This window comes from Nuphar pumila, chromosome 5 (assembly GCF_984573655.1).
Source record: "Nuphar pumila chromosome 5, dmNupPumi1.hap1.1, whole genome shotgun sequence".
Taxonomy (NCBI): domain Eukaryota; kingdom Viridiplantae; phylum Streptophyta; class Magnoliopsida; order Nymphaeales; family Nymphaeaceae; genus Nuphar; species Nuphar pumila.
In genome coordinates, this window is record NC_143253.1 from 116,377,868 (window position 1) to 116,402,461 (window position 24,594).

General features: G+C 38.6%; 1 protein-coding gene and 1 pseudogene across 2 annotated transcripts in view; one reads left to right on the forward strand and one right to left on the reverse strand.

The window, feature by feature from the left end:
• The window catches only part of LOC149838287 (replication factor C subunit 2-like), a 29,266-nt gene extending 9,024 nt beyond the window's left edge, over positions 1–20,242 (reverse strand). Inside the window, exons 1-10 of the mRNA XM_090006928.1 lie at positions 20,199–20,242; positions 19,624–19,702; positions 19,421–19,499; positions 19,142–19,152; positions 9,456–9,571; positions 9,269–9,355; positions 8,370–8,438; positions 8,142–8,262; positions 7,969–8,031; positions 2,116–2,176 (exon numbers count right to left, since the gene is read on the reverse strand). Coding sequence (XP_089863054.1) covers positions 2,116–2,176; positions 7,969–8,031; positions 8,142–8,262; positions 8,370–8,438; positions 9,269–9,355; positions 9,456–9,571; positions 19,142–19,152; positions 19,421–19,499; positions 19,624–19,702; positions 20,199–20,242 — 730 coding nt within the window. The remainder of the gene's footprint in view (positions 1–2,115; positions 2,177–7,968; positions 8,032–8,141; positions 8,263–8,369; positions 8,439–9,268; positions 9,356–9,455; positions 9,572–19,141; positions 19,153–19,420; positions 19,500–19,623; positions 19,703–20,198) is intronic.
• Positions 1–24,594, forward strand: part of LOC149838284 (metal transporter Nramp6.2-like) — an 88,232-nt pseudogene that overhangs the window by 55,424 nt on the left and 8,214 nt on the right. The window lies entirely within an intron of this gene.

Here is a 24,594-nt window from a genome sequence, read left to right on the forward strand (position 1 = left end):
TATCACACAAGTTGAAGCTAGGAAAGGAGATACCAATCCATCTCCTCATTAAAGGTAACTTCCAGAAAATTGGCCAGACGGCATGCTTTAAGATTCTTGTTCACCACATTATAGGGGTTAATCAACGTAAAAAGGCAAGGAATGTCTTCCGTAAAGGACCAGCCAGCATATTGCACCTTAAAGAAAAATCAAATCGAAGCGCTACAAGCCTACACAATTTCAATATACCAGATCTGCAATACCATTGGAAAGAATGATGACAGCACAAGGAGGACCAAGAAAACCACCATGTGCCCTTCAAAAGGGCAACCTGTGTTAATGTCCTCAACAAGCTTCACTAGGAAATGCCGCTTTGCGAGTCTATTCAGGACTCTAAAGTTCCATGCTAAGATCTTGGTTGACATATGTTTGTGTTTATGGACATCCAACTCCTACGAAAGGGCTAAGATTCATCTATTGGAGCCTTCTTCCTTTTGGGACCATTTTGGTAGGCTAAGCATGGCTTATTGATGGGGATAAGAGCTCATTTGGAGAAAAGATATCCTTATCACACCCCTTCATTGAGGATATATGCTGGTGACATCCAATTCCTAGCAAAGGGCTAAAGAATCATCCAGTAGGGTGCTATTTCCTCTAAGCCCAATGAACCCTTCAAAATGCTTGTACCCATGTAAATGCTGGTAATGCTGCACACATGCGCACACAATTATTTCTGCCATTATCTGAAAAGTTTCTATTTTTACCACATGCATTCCTATTGTATGGCCTCTACCAATAACCGTTTGACATAGGAAACTATAAGCATAATCATCCAGTTCTCCAAGTAGCAACACACATACCATGCCGTGCTGCTTACTTGTACCTCATATCCATTTCACACAGGATGCAATCCTAGAATATGTATGATAATCTAGCATGAAATACTGGGTAATGACCACCTTGCATCACTACAATAAACTTCCAATCCTAAACCCTCACGTGCCAGCACCTGTTGAATCTAGCACCATCATCTACAATTCAAGAGTGGTCCCAAACAATAACCAAGAATAACACGGACAAAGGGATATGCATGCAAAAGTATAGCATGTCTATTTGTAAGTGACAGAACTTGGCAGAAGTATCTTTAAACAAAAAAAACTCTGTCAAGTTGGTTTCCAGTTTTGATCAGTGATAAAAAACTACCTCAACTTGGTGCAACAATTCTCTATAAACCTCCCACCAAAAGGCTTTCTTGGGACAACAGGAATACTAGGCAACACAAATAAAAAAGTAGCAGTTTGATTCTTTGAGAGAAACAAAGCTGGTTGTTTACATCGTGTCGTTTAAGTCATAAAAAACTCAACTGATGAATGCCCTACCAAATGAAGGGGGTAGCAAAATAAAATACTTTACAACTAACACATTGAAGTTAAGTTGTTAAAATAACACAAAGGAAAATAATGCAACATGCATGTAACTGTCTATGTAGTCTGTGAAGAAAAAACTGCCAAAAATAGTTGAATTCCCCAAGAATGTCTAAAATGAACAGAATAGAGCATGGTACAATTAAAACAACATATATCCAACAGACAGTTCAATTATAATCAGGCTCACATTTGTGCTCTTCCATCACAGAGTCATTTATAGCACTCATATAAAGTGTAAAAACACGTCAAAATGTCTTTTTTTTAATGCTAGCAAGTTGGCCATTTTCTGACTAAATCTAACCTATTGATGACCAACTTGACATAAACAAAAGATTCAGGCTAAGGTTAAAAAAAGAGTACCCAAAGGGGTTAGCATAGCTGGAGAGGGCTTCAGCTGTCAGAAGGGCAGTTGGGGTTCGACTCCTGCAGGTGGTAACTCCTTGTGCAAGCTGAAGCATGCATAGGCCCTGGGGTTAAGGGTACTAGCCCTGGCATTTTCCTGCCTCGGTAGGTGACAAAGTCTCCAGGCCAGGCTCGGGGTTTCCCCAGGTTAAATATGAAAAAAAAAGGTTAAAAAAGAGAACAAGAGGAATCTTGCCTCTACATATTCAATATATAAATATTCAAATCATAGCAGATAACCATTTTCGGCAAAAAGAGTAATCAAATCCTCCAACAAATCAAAATCATTAAGCAATAGTTAAAGATACCCCTGAAACACTGATAAGGTCTGCAGAAGAAATGGATGATCCAAATAAGCGTGCGGTCCCCTACAAAGTCAAATGTGGAAATCAACCTTAACAGTCATTCAAGAATTTGAAAATAACAAGGCTAAGAACTCTGGAATGAATTTCCATCTTAACAAAGTGTATTCATCATTATGTGGTTTAAGGAAACAAAAGAAAGCTTAGGATCACAGATATATAATAATGATATAAAGCACCAGAAAGACCAAAAGAATTTGCAGAATCTACAAAGACAAGAAAACACAGAATATAGGAATTGACAGCGACCGCCTAGAGAAAGAAACAGATGCTGTAAAGACTAAAGACAGAGGAATACCTGGTTACCTGACTGAGTGGACAGTTTCACAGAGAGCAAGAACAAGTTACACTGCTGGAACTTGGGCAACTCATATGGCATATTGCATCTGATCTACCTAAATTAATGCTCAAGCTGCACCAAGTCTTTTAGGAGACTGACTCATTCGGTCCATGCTAAATCTGCACTCATCCAGCTTCATAATTCAATAGTCATGCCATCATTGAAGTGACCGCCTATAAAAGGGTTCAATCTTTGCTGAATATCATCTAGACAATTTTATTAGCTTATATGTAAGATCATTGCATGTTAACAAGCACAAGCCATCGAACAATTATTTTGCACAAGATAGGTTATGAGAGAAAACAAGCAACAAAAGGATGTAAGCCAAACTTATGCAGTCACTCATTGCGTTTAAATTGTTGCAGTGGGTTCAATCTCACATTCGCTATTTAGGGAGAATTAACTTCCCCACTATACAAATGGTTGATCGCTGATCATAAATCTCCCTTTATTTTTTGAAAGAAAAAGAAAAAAGTTGCTCTCTAGTGGGAGGATGGTTAAATGCAGCCAATGCATCCATGGTGCTTCAATCTTCTTTTTCAACTTTATGGCTTGCTCTTCTTTGTGCTTTAGAATCCATGTTATGCTTCCTGTTGTGTACACATGAAGAAATGTTAAGGCAATTGTCTCATTCTGAAATGTGGTTTGAAAACCCAGTGGCTCATGAGTCAACTCATTCAATCTCAACCAAGGACTTGAGCAGGTGAACCAAGTAACCAAACAGATCTTATTAACGTTCTTATTTTTGATATAGAAATAGGTATCATACAAGTATAAAAATGGTATGTGGAAGAAACAAATATTACATCAACTATGTCACAGGGACTCGACCAACTGGGTGCCGCACCCGCGTCGATGCGACGCGACGTGGGTGCAGCACCCAGTGCGGTCAACCTGACCCTGGGTGCGTTGACCACACCCAGGGTCATTTATGTCCAACTTTTGGACTTTATATATATGTATATATATTATATTTTTGCCGCACCCCCGCACCCATGTTTTTTGAAAGTGCCGCACCTCCGCACCCGCACCCATGTGACATACATCAACTAATAATATTTAATGAGCAATTAATAAACATTTAAGGTTTAACATGTATCTAAGTATCCAAAGTATGAACTGCATAATATAGATTCATAATATTCATGTGAAATGAAAGTAGCATATTAATTATTCACAAACAATTATCAACTGCCATGCATCAGGTGATTCAGGCATACATTTTCAAAATTCAAGGATCGTGAAACAAGAACTTAGTTATGAACTTGTAATGCAGACCAAGCAATCACATTTTTCAACATACGAACAATATCACAAATAGAAAGATAATAAATGGTAGTTATTGGGCAAAAGGTTTGACGATCAAGCACCTTGATAAATGTTAACAATAGAACAGGTAAATGCACAAATACAACAAAACGAATTATCTCTATTTATGCACATGCATATTGAATCCTGTACAAGTAAAACCCAACATCAAGAAAAGTGAAGCTATTTATATATTTCAACAATGTTAGCCAACTGGAGTTGACCAGGTAGTGCCATTCAAATTGACTTGGATGAGTTATCGAATCAAACTAATGGGTCTTAACACCATGTTTTGGAACACTTGTGCCAGAAGATGGTTGAAAACCTTTCTTTTGGGCTTTGTATTATTCATTTATTTATTTGTTCGAAAAAACCAAAAAAATTACCTATTCAAAAGAAAAAAATAGTGTGAACGTAAAACAAACGAAAAATTATCAAGAGAGCAAAACAAAAGCAACAAAAAACATGACAAGCACCATTCTTCCCATTAATCAATACCAATAGTCACAGATATCGGTGATATTTTCAGAATATCGCGATATTATCACTGTAAATTCAGCAAATGATAATATATGTAAAATGTGGCGGTATTTTCAAAATATTGCCAATTTGATAATATTGTGATATTGTCACATGAATATCGCGATATTATCAATTAGTTTTACTGTTTTTATTTATTTTTTACATTTTAAATATGTTTTTCTTCTTTCTTTTACATTTTGTACTTATTTCTTTTATTATTTCTATATTTTTTGCCTAAACATGATATTTTCTTAATTACTTTTGTTATTATTTATATTTTTAAAGCCCTAAGATTTTCCCGAGATTTATCACCAAACCTATAATATCGCGAGAAATAGCCTCGCCGAGATTATAGCTGATACTGATATTTGTGACTATGATCATTACCCTATCCATGATCCTGCCCAAGCCATTTCCCAAAGTGCACATAGTAATAGATCCTTTAACCCATCAATAACTGCACTTGAAGAATAAAAAAGCACTATTTCTTCTCAAAAAGAGAAAAGATAAATATTTTAGCGATCCTTTCCAGCCATGTAAATCACCAGGGTCCAAACCAAGGTTGCCAAACTAGGAAGCGGAAGCAGAAAACGATATGGGAAGCGGAAGCGAAAAGCGAGGCATTTTAAAATTTATAGGAAGCGGGAAGCGAAGTATCAATTTAAAAGCAAAATATTAAAAAAATGAAGCAATATGGTAATTGAATAGGAATCGAACAAAAAACAAATAAAAACTAAAATAAAATTGATCATTCTTATATTTGGTGATTTTTCAGTAAAAGAGTTAAATTTTTGTTAAAATCTAACAATGATGGTTACTAATTTAAAGAAAGTACATGGAAAGTGAGTGAAAGCGTGAGAAAAAATACATGAAAAACTTGAAAAGAAACGCGAGAAAAGCATATATGAAGCATAGACCATGTGTGTGGAAAGCATAAAAGAAGCGTGGGAGAATCGAGATTCCCATGAAGTTTCGGAAGCGAGGAGTATCGTGCTTCCGAAGCGAGTTTCCGGGAAGCGAGCTTCCCACCTACCTAAGAAGCTTCTGGTAATTCTGGTCCAAACAGCCAAAATATCCACATGATCAGCCATTTATATCCTGCAGATGGAACAAGTGACGAAAAGAGAAAATAAAAATCCTAATAGCAACTAAACCAATTTAGATAGGCAATGCAAGAAGCAATAACTCGGATAGAGAGCATAAATCTAAAATAGAACAATGGCTGCTTCAACAGCCCCATGTAAAGAGGTCAACTGCTGGACACACGATATCCTTACTAAGATGAACTTGGGTAAGCATCTTCTAAATGAAAATGGACAAAAAAAACCCTAACACATATGCCTTTCCCAGGAAATAGGTTAGCCTAAGCCTCCAATAGCAATGAGTAGCAGAGATCCTGATGGCCACAAGTGATAAAGCTTTTGCAATCAAAGTGAATCCAAAGTGGTAGTTCCCACACTATTCAATGAATAACCAAATAGTGCAAATCAAACCTCGTAATCTCAGCCCACCAAATAATGTCCTTTGAGAAAGCAGCAACCAATATTTTTAAGTTAGACCATAGCCAAAGGACCCACTCTTCTAATTTCCAAGATCTCCAAATAATTGGGAAGGGGAGCTTCCATGCCATTCTAAAATACAATTATGTCTTCGCAGAACTGCAAGCACGATATTCTTTCCTCGCTTTTATTGATATGAAAGGGAGGTAGCTATGTAGTTAAAAGCACATAGGCAAGGTGCTTGGTGAGCACCTAGTTGGGGTGACTAAAAGAAAACGTCAACTTTTGTAAAACTTTTTTTTTACTAATAATGTTAAAAAATATGACCATCATAATGTTAAAATCAGCATTATTAATGTTAAAAATATAATATAATTTAGTTTTCTTTGATTCTTATATAAGTTAATCTATTTTATTTGGGTTTCTATGTAACGTGTAGGCACTAGGGAGCCAGGCACCTAGATGCCACCTACTGCTTTTGACTACACAGGATAGCAGATAGACTAAATGCTTTACAGGAATAGAGTAATGTGCTTAACAAAGGAAAGATGATTTACCATGTTCCAGATTCAACACTTGTTATGCCATTGTTTATGTTTAGCTGACAAGTAGTGAAAATCCAGTGTGTGGTTAGTGAAGGAAATCCAAAATATTTCGTGTAGAATGAAGATGCAGCAGCAATCAACACTAACTCCTAGTTTGCATTCTCCAATACACATATATGCACATTGATTTTTACTTATTTCAGTTTTGTTCTTTTCTTTGTAAAATCTACAGAACAATAGAAAACTCATGTTTCTAAGGTTGAATTTGGCTTTTGAATTGCATGGACAATTGACATGCTAAAATTTTCGCATTCTCACCCTAGAGCATGTCATTAACTTGAATTCACGTAGCACTAAATGTTTATCGAACAACAAATCTTTCGATATAAGGACTCTTGCTTAGAAAGACTCCAATACAATTTTGCAAAATCAGTTCAAGACAGCATAGAAGATCTTCAGCATGCTTTGTTAGGAAAGACCATCCAGAACTCACGTTTAAATCATAACCACAAATATCTTTCTCAAAAATTTCTCAGCAAGGTTTTACTTGGTAGTTCAGCTCTTTCATTTGTTTTATTTGCAAAAGGCAGACTATGACAAAGGTGATTCAAGTTGTTGGGATAGGCTTCCTCCTTGGACGAGCACTTCAGACGTAGAACCGGGGGTCCTCGACACATCATATCTTTCCACCCTATTAGCTAGTAGGTAGGATGAGGCTCTCATCTGTACATTTGATACAGCTTCCTGAAAAACAGACCATTAGAAAGGGCCCTATAGGCGCCCCGACAAGATCATACATCGTCAATTGCGCACTAGATGGGAATATTCGATCCCAGGGAACCATCACAAGGATTGTCAGAGGGAGGAACATCGATGACTGTCCAGCAGAGCCTAGAAGAGGGTTACTTGAAGCCCAGGATAATTGGGCAGGCTAACCTATTTGATAGAGATGAATAGCCAAACCAACCCAGGTGGTCAATCTAAGAGATCTGATCAGCGACCAGACCGTTCCAAGAAGTGGTTTTTTCATGAAAACGTAAAGAAACAATTAGAAAAAGTTTTTAAAAATAAAATACAAAGAATCAAGAAAAACATATATTTTAAGTATATAAAGTAAGATTTTTTTTAAATATCACAATATTATTGCAATAATATCGTGATATGTATGTTATGGCCGATATTTTGAAAATATCGCAACATTTTCAAAATATCGGTGATATTTGTGGCTATGGTGTAAATGTTTGCCCTAGTCACCAGCAGTAAAACTAAAAAAACTCAAGTATCAACTATTCCCCATAAAAATCATAACAAAATGAAAACTAATGTGGAAATTTGAATATATAAAATTCATGAGAAAAATGTACTTTGTACAATTGCATTAAAAAATAACAAAGAAAGATGAGGAAAATCATTAGACACATTACATGCACCAGTGCAGTAAATGCCGATCAAGAATATCAGATCTAGATCAAGGTGCCTGCATGATTAGCTTGATCTTCATGCACAATGCAGATCATTTATATCTTAGCAAATCCATAGAAAAGAGCTACCATTTATTTTCATGAGGTTTTTCTTGACAGCTACATGCAAGTATGTTATAGCCCGACGAAGATCACCTTGAGAGATAGAACTTAAAGTTGAAAGAGTCTGCATTGAGATATGGATTTGCTCACTATATTGTTTATATTAGCAATCTAAATACAAGAAAATGTAAAAAAAAAATTATGGAAACTAATCTATCAGCCTTAGATTCATACATCTGGATCAAGTTGGAGGCCCTCTTCTTGGCATATGTGCAATATACGGCTGCTCATAACTTCTTCTGAGAGGGGCCTAAACCTAAATTTTGCACATCTGGAAGCAAATGGCTCTATGATCCTGCATAGAAAGATCATGCAGCCTTAGATATGTATAAAGAGAAGAGCATTATTCTTGAACATGAATGAGAAGAGCATTATTCTTGAACATGAATACAAAACAGTTACCTACTAATATAGTTGCAGATGAAAAAAAATCTTGTAACCTTAGAGTAAGTCTCCATGGTACGTCTCAAGCTATGTCACATGGGTGCGGGTGCGGGTGCGGGTGCGGGGATTCGGCACTTCCAAAAAACCCGGGTGCGGGGGTGCGGCAGGGGCAAAAATATAAAATATATATATATATATATATATATATATATATATATATATATATATATATATGCGACGCGGGTTTTTTCAAATTTCATTTTATATACAGCTGCACGCACCCATTTCGTCAGGAGAACAGTGGGAATCCTTTACTAAAAAAACCATCATTATCATTTATTATGGAGAGAGAAAATCCTTTACGAAAAAGGATTGAAAAGGCAGCTGCTGTCAGCTGTCATTTATTGTGGAGAGAGAAAATCCTTTACGAAATTGAAAAGGCAGGAGCAGCAGCTGCTGTCATTTATTGTGGAGAGAGAAAATCCTTTACGAAATTGAAAAGGCAGGAGCAGCAGCTGCTGTCATTTATTGTGGAGAGAGAAAATCTTTTACGAAATTGAAAAGGCAGCTGCTGTCAGCAGCAGCTGTCAGCAGAAAAAAAAAATTCGCAGCCCATTTCGTAGGGCAAATTTTTTTTTTAAAAAAAAAAAATCCAAACAAAAATGGACCGAAATGATCCTGGGTGCGGTCAACGCACCCAGGATTGGGTTGACCGCACCCGGTGCCGCACCCGCATCCGCGTCGAGTCGCGTCGACGCGGGTGCGGCACCCTGCTAGCCGAATCCCTGTGACATAGGTCTCAAGGCATTCTACACAGCACAAATGAATACAATGAACATAAATGCTTTATCTTTAAATGCAAACTGTTTTTCACTCTTTTATTGGCCCAAGTACGCAACAACAAAATATAAAAGTACAGAAAAAGCTTAGATACCTGAGCATCTTCTATCATTGAGTCAGCTTCATCTAGGATAATGATCTTGTAAGGTGGACAGGGATATCCACTAGAGCTCAGAAGAAATGAGTAAAAAAACCAAGCATATTCTTTATGAAATTTGCTTGATGACAGAATGCAAACTTTAGGTGCAAAATAAAGAAACCTACCCCTTACGGTTCCCAGAGCTTACTGCAACTGCTGCAAAATCTTTGATTTTGGTTCGTACTACATTGATCCCACGATCATCACTTGCATTTAGCTCCAGCACTCTTGATTTGTACAACTGTTTAGTTATACACTGCCGGTCCCAAGCCCGGATAAAGGAGGAGGGTTGCGGTAGGCCAGTGACAGCCAGCATAAAAACTTAGTCATACCCTATGAATATGAATCAATATGAGAATTTCGTTGGGGCGTTCCCTACTGAGCAACGCGTTGTACTCTATAGGCCCGGAGGCAGTGATAAATGAGCAAGGGTTGCTAGGTCGTCGCTCGGAAGCGACACGTCACACCGGCGCCCGGGTGTGGTGTCAAATAGGCAAGGGTTCCCTCACTTTGTTGGACGGGTGGGGGTAAAGAAGTTAGTCCAAGATCATAAAATTAGGTTAGCCACTTGGAACATAGGGTCTTTAACTAGTAAGTTGGTAGAGTTAGTAGATGTTATGTGTAGGAGAAAGATTGATATTTTATGTCTACAAGAGACCAAATGGGTAGGTGAGAAAGCAAAAGTGATAGAACCTTGGGGATATAAGATTTGGTATACAGGAATAAATAGGAATAGGAATGGAGTAGGGATTGTTATGAGTCGTGAGTTTATAGATAATGTAGTTGAGGTCCGTAGGAAGGGTGATAGGATTTTAGTTATTAAATTAGTATTAGGTACGGATATTATTAATATTATTAGTGTTTATACACCTCAAGTAGGTTTAGATGATTCCATTAAGCGTCAATTTTAGGAAGATTTAGATGGAGTAGTACAAGGGATGTCTTATGGAGAAAAGTTTTTCATCGGCGGTGACCTTAATGGACATGTAGGCATTAATAGGGATGGATTTGAGAGTATCCATGGAGGCTATGGTATAGGAGAAAGAAACGAAAGTGGAGAAAGGATTTTAGATTTTGGTTTGTCCTATGATATGATCTTGGCAAACACTTGGTTTAGGAAGAGGGAGTCTCACCTAGTAACATTTAAAAGTAGGGTTAATACGAGTCAGATAGATTTTTTCCTACTTAGAAAGAGAGATAGGGGTTGTTGCATCGATTGTAAGGTTATACCGAGAGAAAGTGTAGCCACACAACATAGAGTCTTAATTTTAGATCTTAGAATTAGACAATGCTGCAAAAGGGATAGACATAGGATAGATCCTAGAATTAAGTGGTGGGCACTTAAAGGAGCTAAACAAGGAATGTTTGTAGAGCAGGTAGTTAAGGAAGTTGATTGGTGTCTCGAAGAGGATTCAGAATCAATGTGGAATAAGATAGCGGGTGGCATGAGAAAGGTGGCTAAGGAGGTATTGGGTGAGTCTAAAGGCGGTGCACCACTAGGTAAGGATACATCATAGTGGAACGAGGATGTCAAATTAGCTATTAAGGTTAAAAGAAAGTGTTATAGAAATCTAAGTAAGAGTTGTGATAATGAGAATTTGGAGAAGTATATGATAGCAAAGAAGGAAGCTAAAAAAGTAGTTCGAAATACGAGGGATAAGGTATATAAGGAGGTTTATGACAAGTTGGATACCAAAGAGGGCGAGAAGGATATTTATAAGCTTGCAAAGATAAGAGATAGGAAATCGAGGGATCTAGGTATGGTTAGATGTATCAAAGATGAAACGCAAAGGGTTTTAGTCAAAGATGAGAAGATTAAAGAGAGATGGAAAGATTATTTTGATAAGCTATTTAATGGAAGTCATGCTCAGGATCTTGGAGACTTCTCCATTCCTTTTCATGAGATGAATCGTGACTTCATGCGCAAGATTCAAAAGAAAGAAATTGCAGAGGCTTTGAAGAAAATGAAATCAAGAAGGGCAGTTGGCCCAGATGGTATACCTATCGAGGCTTGGAAATGCTTGGGAGAGAAAGGTTTAGAATGCTTGACAAATCTTTTTAACAAGATTTGGCGGACAAATAAGATGCCTAATGAGTGGAGGAAGAGTACTTTGGTGCCTCTATATAAAAATAAGGGTGATATACAAGATTGCACAAACTATCATGGTATAAAACTCATGAGTAATACTATGAAACTTTGGGAGAGGGTAATTGAGTCTAGGTTGAGGAAGGTTGTCATGATATCGGAGAATCAATTTGGTTTTATGCCTGGAAGATCAACTATGGAAGCTATACATCTTCTTAGACAACTTATTGAGAGAAATAGAGAGAGGAACAAAGATTTGCATATGGTTTTTATTGATTTGGAGAAGGCATACGATAGAGTACCTAGGGACGTTCTCTGGTGGACAATGATGAAGAAAGGTGTTTCTCTCAAGTACATTAGTATAATTAAAGATATGTATGAAGGAGTAGTAACCAATGTCCGCACTTGTAGAGGGGTGACAACCAATTTTCCTATAACGGTTGGGTTACATCAAGGATCTACTTTAAGCCATTTCATATTTGCTATAGTGATGGATGAACTTACGAGATCAATTCAAGAAAATGTGTCGTGTTATATGTTGTCTGCTGATGATATTGTTTTGATTGATGAGTCTAAAGCTGGGGTTAATGCTAAGTTAGAATTATGGAGACAGACATTGGAAGCAAGAGGTTTTAAGTTGAGTAAGAGTAAAACAGAATATATGGAATGCCGGTTTAGTAAGCAACAAAGTAGTGATGGGAGTGTAGTGAAGCTTGGTGAGCAAGAAATACCGGTGGATGATTGTTTCAAATATTTGGCATCTTTCATTCAAAAGTATGGAGAAATTGATGGAGATGTAAATCATAGTGTTGAGAATAGGTGGTTTTTAGGTTAAGTTCTCTTATATTAGAGGTTTTCTGAAATTTTATTTTCATAAGGACTTAGATGTAATTTTCCTTTTGCCTCTCTCTATTTAATATAGAGAGAAGCCCTAATGAGAATATCGAGTTCTCTGTTTCTTGTCCAGCCGTCTCTCTCTCTCTCTCTCTCTCTCTCTCTCTCTCTCTCCTCTTCTCTCTCTAGGGTTCGGTACATCTTCTACATGGTATCAGAGCCTAGCCGATCGTGGGAGCGTGATCGAGTGGCCTAGCCGATCGTGGGAGCGTGATCGAGTGTGATCAAAACACAGTCGATCGTGGAGGCTTTCATGATCGTGATCAAACTTCGATCAAATGAGTAATGTTTCTAATCAGGTCAGCGATTTAAAATTTTTTTAAGATCTGATGACAGATCTGGGCATGCTGTTGGTCGTGGATGCTTGCTGTGGGTTTCGTAGCTCCTCGTTTTTTTTCTCTTGACTACCTACTGCCTCGTTGGTAGTTCCTCCCGTGATTCTCGTGACTACCTACGCTGGGAGTTTGATTGTTGTTGGGAGTTTGATTGTTGTTCAGATCTTAGGAGAAGATCTAAATTTGTTCTCCTCATCTGGATTTCCTGCTGCGACCTAGTGTTGCCGAGTCTTGTTTCTGCTATGACGTGTTTTTTTTTGGTTCGTGAGTTGTCGAGGGGTATTCCTGATGGTTGGAAGTAACCAAAATTTTTTTTTTGTGTTGTCGTGAGTGCTGAGTTCTTGTCGAGGTGTGTTCCTGCTGTTTGGGAGCAGCAGAAAAAAAAATTTCTGTGTTGCCGTGATTGCTGAGTTCTCGCCTGTGCTGAATGCGTGTGATCAGAAGCTGATTGAGTGTGATACTTACTGGATGTCGTGCCTTATATGTTGGAGAACAGCAGGTGTAGTGAATATTTTGTTTTGCGACTGCATTCTATCATTTGTCGTGATGTGTTTGGGTGCAGCAATGTTCGTGATTTCTGTGGTATCGACAGCAACTGAACTTTAGTTGTTTTTAGTGGGTTGGTTTATTTCAGAATGTGGTTTTCAGTGACTCCCTGCTGTGTCGAGTTTTTTTTAAGGAAGCACGGTAGCTTAAGTTACTCTTCTGTCGTGGAAAATAGCAGGTGTGATTTCCTGCTGGGTTGAATTTTATTTTGTGTGTGGGCTGCTGCTTGTTGTGGAAACAGCAGGTGTGGTTTCCTGCTGAGTTGAAAATTCTTCTTGAACACTTGATGTTCAAGTGAGGTTTTTTTTTATCTTCAGTATGGCTGAAACTTCGAAATGTGATTCCAAAATGGAACATATTGGGGAGTATAAGGCTTTTGCCAACCCCTTCTCGTATGGCTCTTCCATAAGGTTAAATGAAACCAACTATGCCAGGTGGTCCAGAACTTTTATGATGTCGGTATCTGGACATCGTCGAAAACATATTTTGTTGGAAGGCGAACCCATTGAGAAATTGGGAAAATATGTTACTTGGGATGAAGATAATGACATAGTTATGTCATGGATCATGAATAGTGTCGAACCCCATATTGCAGATGGATTGATCTACTATAATACAGCCAAACTAATGTGGGACAATCTTCGTGATACATACTCACAAGAAACGAATGTGAGTCGTATCCTGCAAGTCGAACAGGAAATATATAACTTGCAACAGGGAGATCAGACCTTGGCCCAGTACTATGCCTCTGTCAAAGCTGCGTTTGAAAGACTTAATGCTCACCGGCCTCTTTGTTGCTCGAAGCAAAAGGATCATCAAGAACAAACCATGGTTGCTCGTTTTCTTACAGGTCTTTCTTCAGATTTTTCTGTTGCAAAAGTTCAAATGTTGACTGGTTCAGATGTTCCCACTCTTACTGATGCTTACAATCGTCTGAGTAGACTTGCGATCTCTCTGCCACAATCTCAGCCTGTGACTCAGTCATCTGCTCTTGTTGTCCCATCTAGTTATGGGCGTGGAAATATTCAGAATATCAGAGGACGAGGACGAGGACGTGGACGTGGTATGGGAGGCAGAGGAAAGCTTCAATGTACATTCTGTGGAAAATTTGGATATTTAGAAGATCGTTGCTGGGATAAGCATGGTTGGCCAATCTCTTCTGCATCAAAGTCATATACCCCTAAAGCAAATGTTACTACTATTGAGGCAACAAATGCACAAGAGAATATCACTGCAAATGAAAGTAGTATCACCCTTAGCCGTGCGGAATATGATGAGTTGATTGCTCTTCGACCTTTGAGTTCCACCACTCCTGTAGCTGGTGTTGCCTATTCAACCGGAAATCATCTCCATCCGAATGATAGTAAGTGGGTTATTGACTCTGGTGCATCCAGACATTTGTGTGGAAATTCACGTGTTTTTTCATATCTAAAGGTCATTAAGGCTCAACTTAGAGTCTCATTAGCCTATGGGAGCTCCTCCCCGGTTGTTGGTCAGGGAAATATTTCTATATCCTCCTTATTACAATTGAAAAATGCTCTTCATGCTCCAAACTTTCCTCAAAGTTTACTTTATGTTAGTTGCCTTATAAAAGAACAAAACTGTAGAGTAATATTTGATCCAATGGGTTGTCATTTTCAGGATTTGCTGACGGGGAAGAAGATTGGTGGAGGCTATGAAGAAAATGGAATTTACTACCTACATCATCCAATGGGTTTTGTTCATGATGCAGTGGAACATTCATTCAGTCATGTTCAGTGGCATTGTCGTCTTGGTCATCCTTCATTGTCAAAGCTTCGGTCGGTCTTTCCTCAGATTCCTTCCACCACATCATTTCAGTGTGAAGCATGTCAGTTGGGCAAGCATCATCGAAGTTCGTTCCCTTCGAGTCAGAGTCAGTCTAGTAATAAAGTTTTTGAACTTCTTCATGCAGATGTATGGGGTCCTAGTAAGATTCCTACTAGGACTCAGTGTCGTTATTATCTTGTTATTGTTGATGATTTCTCTAAGTTATCATGGGTATTTTTAATAAAAGAACGATCTGAAGTTCCAAGTCTTATCAAATCCCTAATTCTTGAAATAAAAACTCAGTTTGAATCTATTGTCAAGATTGTTCGCACTGATAATGCTCTCGAGTTTAAATCAAAAGGTCTGTTACAATTTTACCAAGATCATGGCATCCAACCCCAAACTTCCTGTGCCTATTCATCTCAACAAAATGGGGTGGCTGAGTGAAAACATCGGCACCTCCTTGATGTTGCCAGGACCATTATGATTCAATCCAATGTTCATACGTTATACTGGGGTGATGCGATTACCACTGCTTGTTATCTGATCAACCGCATGCCTTCGTCTTCTGTGGGTGATCAAATTCCATTACATATCCTAAAACCTAATGCCTCACTTTTTTCTTTCTCACCAAAAATATTTGGATGTGTTTGTTTTGTACACAAACTTGGCCCTGACCGTGATAAATTAGCCGCTCAAGCTACAAAATGCATATTTATCGGTTATCCAAAAAATCAAAAGGGCTATCGATGTTATGATCCTATTTCTCGCCGAGAGTATGTCAGTGCGGATGTATCTTTCCTGGAATCCTCTCCATATTACTCTACTTCCGGTTCCCCGCTGCAGGTTGATCCAGCTGAGTCTTTCCATTACCTATACCTCCTTTTCCTTTGGAATCTGTGCCCTCCTTACCGAACCAAACTTCATCCTCTTCCAGATTTAATAATCCTCCATTGGTATATGTGCGTAGAGCTCCACTTCCGCAAGAGCCTTCATCTTCTTCTTCTCCTGAGGTAAGTTCTACTAACAATAGTGATCTTCAGGATGATGATAGCAGGCCTATTGCTCTACGAAAAGGGACAAGACAATGCACCTTATATCCCATATCTCATTTTGTCTCCCATGCCAGAATTGGACATCAGATGAAGTCTTTTATTTCAGCCTTGTCTGCTGAAACCATTCCTCTGAACTATCAACAGGCAGCACTTGATAATCGCTGGAAGCTGGCTATGCAAGAAGAAATGACAGCTTTGGTATCTCAGCATACCTGGGATCTAGTTGATTCCCCAGCAGATGCTGACATTGTTGGATGTAAATGGGTATATACAATAAAGTACAAATCTGATGGTTCTATTGAAAGGTACAAGGTCAGATTAGTCGCGAAAGGGTATACTCAGACATATGGAATTGACTTCTTTGAAACTTTTTCTCCTGTTGCACGGATGGGTACCATCCGTCTTGTTCTCTCAGTAGTTGTTCAGCATGGCTGGAGCTTGTGTCAATTAGATGTGAAAAATGCATTTCTTTATGGGGATCTCTCTGAGACCGTTTACATGCAACAACCTCCAGGATTCGAGGTTGAGGGGGAGTGTCAGAAGCTGTGCAGATTGAGAAAGGCGATTTATGGCTTGAAACAAAGTCCTCGTGCATGGTTTCAAAAGTTGTTTGAAGTGATGTCAAGCTTTGGCTTTAATAGATCAGCAGCAGATCATACACTTTTTATAAAGAAAACTAGCTCTGGCATAGTTGTTATGGTAGTATATGTGGATGACATCATTCTTACAGGAGATGATGTGAAAGCTATTGAAGCCACAAAGGCTCATCTTCAAAAACACTTTGTTACAAAAGACCTTGGTTCACTCAGGTATTTTCTGGGTATAGAAGTTGCTAGAGGCCGTGAAGGGATGGTTTTGTCTCAACGGATGTATGTTCTTGACTTATTAAAGGAAACGGGCATGTTGGGAGCTAAACCAGCAAATATTCTCATGGACCATAAAGTTCAATTGTTTGAAGAAGGGTCAAAACCAGTTGATAGCAAAAGCTATCGCTCCCTAGTAGGGAAGTTATTATATGTAACTGTGATCAGACCGGATATTGCTTTAGCAGTAAGCAAAGTTAGCCAGTTTATGGACAAACCAACTGAGGTACACTGGAATGCAGCCATAATGATTCTCAGATATCTAAAATCCTCTCCTGGAAAGGGGTTATTGTTTAGGAAAGGTGGAACTCTGGAGATAGTAGCCTATTCTGATGCTGACTATGCTGGATCTGTAGTAGATAGAAAGTCTACCACAGGATTCTGTGTGTTTTTGGGAGACAACTTGATTTCATGGAGAAGTAAGAAACAAAATGTGGTTTCCAGGTCAAGTGCAGAATCAGAATATCGGGTTATGGCCCAAACAGTTGCTGAATTGATATGGGTTAGCACTGTTCTTCATGATCTCCAAGTGAAGGTTTCCTCTCCAATGACCATGATGTGCGATAACAAAGCGGCAATATATATAGCAAACAATCCTGTCTTTCATGAGAGAACAAAGCACATTGAGGTTGATTGCCATTATGTAAGAAATATGATTCAAGCTGGTCATATCACTACAAAATACCTAAAGTCGGAAGACCAAGTTGCAGATATGTTTACAAAGCCTCTTGCTAAGCCAAATTTCTCCAAATGTTGTGACAAGCTGAGCATGATTGATATCTATGCTCCAGCTTGAGGGGGAGTGTTGAGAATAGGTGGTTTTTAGGTTAAGTTCTCTTATATTAGAGGTTTTCTGAAATTTTATTTTCATAAGGACTTAGATGTAATTTTCCTTTTGCCTCTCTCTATTTAATATAGAGAGAAGCCCTAATGAGAATATCGAGTTCTCTGTTTCTTGTCCAGCCGTCTCTCTCTCTCTCTCTCTCTCTCTCTCTCTCTCTCTCTCTCTCTCTCTTCTAGGGTTCGGTACATCTTCTACACAGGATAAAGGTTGAGTGGATGAAATGGAAAAGTGCAACTGGAGTGCTGTGCGATCGTAGAATGTCATTGCGGTTGAAGGGAAAGTTTTATAGGACAACTATTAGGCCCGTTTTACTATATGGTACGGAATGTTGGGCTGCCAAGAGACATCATATTCAAAAAATGAGTGTAGCTGAGATGCGTATGCTTAGATGGATGTGTGGAAATACAATAAAAGATAAGATTCAGAACGAGGAGATACGTAAGAAGGTAGGTGTTGCACCCATTGAAAATAAGATGAGAGAGAATCATTTACGGTGGTTTGGACATATTCGGTGAAGGCCTAATGATGCTCCAGTTAGAAGGATGGAGAAATGAAAAAATATAGTAGTTAAAAGAGGTCAGGGTAGGCCTAGGAAGACATGGATGGAGAGGATAGGAAAGGATATGAATGCTTTGAACCTCATCGAGGACATGGCATTGGATAGAAATGATTGGAGGAGAAGGATTCATGTGGAAGACCCAGAATGATTTTCTTTTTTGGTTCATATCGCCGACCCCAATTGTTTTGGGATGAAGGCGCAGTTGTTGTTGTTGTTGTTGTTGTACTCTTGATTTGTACAGTTCAGGCCTGCGAGAGATCATTGCAGTGACCAAGTCCCCTTTCTCACAGATAACAGCGAGCTCCTTTTAGAAGTTTTTTGGAACAGAAATTTCTAATAAGTAAACATGTTCAGGTGTTCAGAACTTTAGATGATGCCTTGGCTTCGGAAAAGCAGGTTGAATTCATTCTAAACAAGCCCATAGAAACAGGCAAAATTAGTTCTTCTAAAAAATAGTGTCATAGAATGTTTATCAGCTGAGCATAATGGGACTCTCTCTTTTTCCTCCCTTTTATCAACCTTCCTCTTCATGAAAGGAAAGCCATATTTTTCACCATTTTCACCATGCTGCATTCGCGTAGGCTTCTCATAAATTTAGACGACCTCCCACATATTCGAATGAAGTCCAGCACTCTTGATGTAAAAATCAGAACTTTCAATTTTGACAAATCTAAAGAATGAATTACACATCATTTTTAAATATGGATTTGATCTTTTCAGCCTCAGTTGCCGATTTCATAAGTCACAATTATGGCAAACTAAATGTCTGCAAATATCCAAAATGTAGTTTTTTAAGTTCTCGAACTGCTTTTAGGTACAGTTTTGAGGTTGTCAAGGAGACCATATTAGAAGCTTGAAAAGGAGGAAAAAAGAAAAAGAGAAGCATCAATTAAAACCCAAATATGCTTAGTTGCAGAAGGGTGCAACAGAAAACAAACTGCCCCACGATTTCATTTCATTGAAAAAGTCAAGAATACTAAAAATAAAACACCAAGAGCGGAATATTAAAAAGAAAACACTAAGAAGAGATGAATAACAACAATATCATGAAACATCCACAACAATTTCCACACAAAAAAGAATCATGGGTAACTAAAAATCTGGGTTTTTTTAGGGAAACCAAATAGTTGGTTGGTGATGGCAAGGGCCGTCGTCCTCTTCCCCGTTCCGGGAGGGCCATAGAAGAGCATGTGAGGGCACTAACCATTCAAAAATCCAAAAAACAATAAAAAATGAAAGCAAGAAAAAAAAAAAGAACCCACAAGATGAAGCTTGAAATTGGAATTATTCAGAGAAAAAGAATGGAAAGTGAAGAGATGTGACATTGGTGGTCTCAAGGGTGTTGGTGAGAACCCTGACAACCTCATCCTGGTGTGCGACACCCTTCACCTTCTTGGGTCTGCTGCAATCATCAAGACAATGATGAATGCCATGATGGTGGTGGTGATTCTGAATGTCATGATGATGGTGAATAGAGAGGAGAAAAGGAGGTAGAGATGGCAGTGGGGCGGGGCGGGGGACAAGGTCTCCACCCCCGCCCCGCCTCAAGATTTTATCCTCCACCCCCGCCTCCATCCCCGGCGGGGAATGGATTTTATCCTCCATCCCCGCCTTCATCCTCGTTTCATGTCCTCCATCCCCGGTTCAAACGGGGATGAGGCGGGGCGGGGCGGGGCAGGGATGAGGCGGGGATCGGGGCAGGGATGAGGCGGGGATCGAGGCGGGGACGGGAAAAGTGCACGTCCATCCCCGCCTCCACCCCCGGACGGGGATGGATTTTAACCTTCGTCCCCGCCTCCATCCCCGTTTCATACCCTTCATCCCCGGTCCAAACGGGGCGAGGCGGGGTGGGGCCCCGCTTTCCCCCGGTCCACTGCCATCCCTAAAAGGGGGTTTACTATTTCTCCACCCATGGTTGAGAACTCTGTCCTACAGGAGCCATCTCTCTCTCTCTTCATTTTCCCGCTTTTCCGATTATATCGATGGATGGGTCTGGTTGCAAACCGAATGGTCCGGAATCCATTGACAACATGAGTACTACATCAAAACTTGAATCCATTGACAACAGGGTTCTCACCAACACCCTTGAATCCAAACTTGAATCCATTGGGAGACCACTTAGGGTATATTGTGACAATGAAGTCGTTGTGTCCTTCTCCAATAACAACATGAGTACTACATCATGCAAGCATATAGAATTGAAGTACTTTATTGTCAAGGAAAGGACTGAGAATCAACATGTGTGTATTGATAACATTAGTACCAAAGAAATGGTTGCGGATCTTCTTACTAAAGGTTTGGCCCCGGGATTATATGATGAACATGTAAAGAGGATGGGTTTATCCATTTTGTTGTAGTCAGATACACAATTTTATACATGTGATCACATGATGTGATAAAGGTTGATTCTTTTATTTATATTGCATAAAGTTATCTATGTAAATAGAATTTTGTTAAAGAAATATAAATTAGACCCGAATAGAATTAAGGCCAATCTATTCAAGTTTGTAATTTCAAACCATTTGGGAATAGCACATTTTTGTCCAAGTAGGAGATTGTTAGTTATTTGGATTCGAATTTGATCCATTTGGGTCTAGTTTAGATTCGGATCCATTTACCATAACTAACATTTATGGACGACAAATATGCGTTGGTTTTGAAATGAAGATAAGCCTCATGATTAGTCGTGGGCTTATCTGTAACTGATAATCAGTTACGGGAAAACCATATATATATACATATATACCCCCATGGTTGAGAGCAGGGTAACGGAGAAGAGGTTTTCCAACAGTTTTCTCATCCATACGGTAAGGGTCCCTGCTCTATTCTTCTCATCTTGTACTGTGACTCACCTAAGGTAGAGAAGAAACTAAAGGAGAAGACTCTCTCGTTTCATTCAGACGACCGAGTCACCTCATCCAACAATGGCAGGGACATCAGGTACATGTTTTTTTTTGTTCTTTGTATTTACTGTTTTAATACAGAATGTGTGTACCTTTACTGTTTTGTTTCTGGGGTTGTTTTGACCCCATCATCCAATTCTAGATCCAAGGGGGATGGCGTAGTGGGATGGAACCAGTCTGTTTGACAGCTTAGGTTCCGAACTCATGGGCGTCACTCCCTGCGTAAGTTCAAGCTTGGTTAACTCCTTGGAATCAAAGGGTAAGACCTTGGAGTTTTACACAGATAGGACAGCGATCGTATGTTATGTATGATAGACTGAGCCAGCGCGATTAGGTTTTTGCACCTAGGCTATGCGAGATTTTGAGATTTGAGGTCACCGCCTAAGGCCTCCTATTTTGGAGGGGCCTCATTTTTCATTTCAAAACTTCCCAACGAGTTAGAGCGTGCAAAAAAAAAAAAAGATTGAGTGCTTTTAAATTTTATAATATTTTAATATTTAAAGAGAAAAATATAAAATACATCGGTGTGGAAGGATCCCCATGATCAACCGAAAGTCCAAGTTGGACAAAACTTTAATGAAACAATATTTTGTTTTTCAACAGAGAAAGCTGGGGTTTGGCAGACCCCTACCAGTTGTACAACTATACCATTGGGATTCGAATTTGCAACGTCCCAACACAAGGTGACGTGAACTAACTTCTCCTATCAGACAAGCGGATTAATTCAATTTCAATATTCTTGCATCCGAAAATGCAGACCAGTTCTAGTTTAACTCAAATTCCAACAAGAGCTAAATTTTTTACTTGTAATTGTGTATCCAAGTAAGGTATATACTTTAGTAGGATCCAGATCGGGATGCAAACAGTTGGGATCTTGTTTTGGAGGGGCCGTCTATATATGAACCCAATTAGTAAATACGAAGGATATTAAGAATTTAAGAAAAAAAATGGTGCAACCTTTTTAATAAATAATAGAATTTTTATGTTCAATGAAAAAAAAATTAGGGCCTCAACTTCTCTTTAGCTGCCCCTAAAGATGGATATTAAAAATATCACCATTGACGGTGATTTTCAGTATCACCTGATCTCAATCCACAAGTGGTCCCTTGGACACAAATCTCTACAAAGAAAAGTATGTAACCAATTCTAGTTGTAAGGGAGATGGCATAGTGGGATGGGGCCAGACTCTTAGATGGGCAGCCTAAGTTCCAATTCCATAGGGCTCACTCCATGCGTAAGCCGAAGCTTGGCAACTCCTTGAGATCGAAGAGTAAGCCCCCGGAGCTTGACACCGACAGGACAGCGACCATACAGCAAGCTGAGCCAGCGCGACTAGGTTTCTATGCCTGGAGCGGTGCTTACCTCTTTCACTCATGTTTAGCGCTCAATGTTGGTCTATGTCACAAAGATGCAGATATAATAATCTTTAGAGATACAGATTTTTTATTTTTTAGTCAATAAAAAAATATTTTGTATTTTAATGTATACAAACAATTGTTTTTTTTTAAATTTTTGCAAACAAAAAATCCTCAAAACCAGGCTTTTTGTTTGCCAAACACCTTAACAACCAAGTTTTTGGCAAACTTTCCCTGTCATCCAAACAGGTCCTTAGCATCTCCATATAGTGGAATCACATAAAAGCATTATCTTAGGCTCGGCTATAAGCAAAAAAAAAATGATCATACTATAATGAATAGAGAACGCGAGAGGCGTAATACATAGCCCAGTTCCATGGACTTAAACAAGCAGTCTCTTGCTGCAAATTTGGGAGTGACCACTGGCAAAAGTTTTACCCTTGTCAAGATTAGTTTGATTTTTGGCAATTTATTTTATCTTTTCTTTTCAGCAGAAATGAACATTTACTTTATAATCTGTTATTATTATTATTATTATTATTATTATATGATATGACATGCAGATTTTTCCTCTTTTTTATTTAATACGCAGGAAAGCATCTCGCTGAGCATTGCAGAACAGAATACCCAAGGTTTGTGAATACAGCTTATGGATACTTGCAGAGGTTGCTGTAATTACTGCTGATTTACCAGAAGGTAAAAGAAAATCCATTTTTTTATGTTCAATAACAAAAGGAAAAGTATAAAAAAAAATTAAAATAAGCGGCATATGTCGTGACATAATAATAATAACAGATGTTCATTTCTGCTGAAAAGAAAAGATAAAATAAATTGCCGAAATCAAGCTAATCTTGACAAGGGTAAAACTTTTACCTGTGGTCACTCCCAAATTTGCAGCAAGAGACTGAATTATGGAGCAAAGACCAGCCCAATTAGAATTACCCATAAGAGTTGTAACCAAATTATCACTGTTAATTTCAAATAGCCCACACAAAACTAATATGATGGAAATGATCTCATACTGGTAACTGCCTCCTGCTTGTAGATCAGTTTCCACTTCTCGTTACCACACCAAAAAAAAAACCAATAAATCAGAAAAAAATAATAAGCTTGGAAAATTGAAAAATACAAATCAATTCGTAAGAATGTTAGGAAGACTGGAAGAGTACAGTTTCCTGGATCAAGATAAGCCAATGACACAAGAAATCCAGGTCCCACGTAGCCCAAAAATTTCCTCCATCCTGGTCTCTCATTCACACAGAAAATCCAAAAAGAATTAACACAAGATAAATAAATAAATATTCATTTATGCATTTATTTATTTTCACACACACACACACACACAGAGAGAGAGAGATGGGTTGTTGTTGTGGGGATGTTGATCAAGCATACCTGCTCATGTGCAGCAGAAGATGGTGGTTTCTGAACATGAAAAGAAGCTACACGGTTACTCCCTCCCATGACCTCCTCACCATCAGTAGTAGCCATCAGAAGGATATCTTCTTCTTCTTCTATTCTAATGCTCTACTCTCTTATTATGCCTTCCTTTCTTAACTTTCTGGCCCATATTTATAGGCAGAACAAAGTGAAGAGACCACCCCGACTATAGAGGTGCCCCAGTGTACGCAACCAACTTACGCCACCACCACTTAATAAATAGTGCATTCTAAGTAAAGCGCGTATGTCACATTATTTCTAAATCATGGAACGATTGATAAGGTAGTTTTAAGAGTCCTTATATGTGTTAGGTTTCTGTTTATGATCATGTGAGTTATATGTCATAGTGGCATTAATGAAATGGCTTGTCTGTAATTTGCTTAATTTTTTCAAACGAATTTCAATACTCATCTTTCTTATTTGAGTTACTTAGTTTGATTTAGTTCTTTTTTTTTATCTTATTTAGTATGATATGATGCTTTAGACTATGAATTCGGATTTAAATTCCTTTTGCAGCCAAGACTATAAACTTTTGAAACTAATTCCCTAGTTGGAAGTTATGAGAGAGTTACTGGTGTTGTGTTCAACAGAGACAGAGA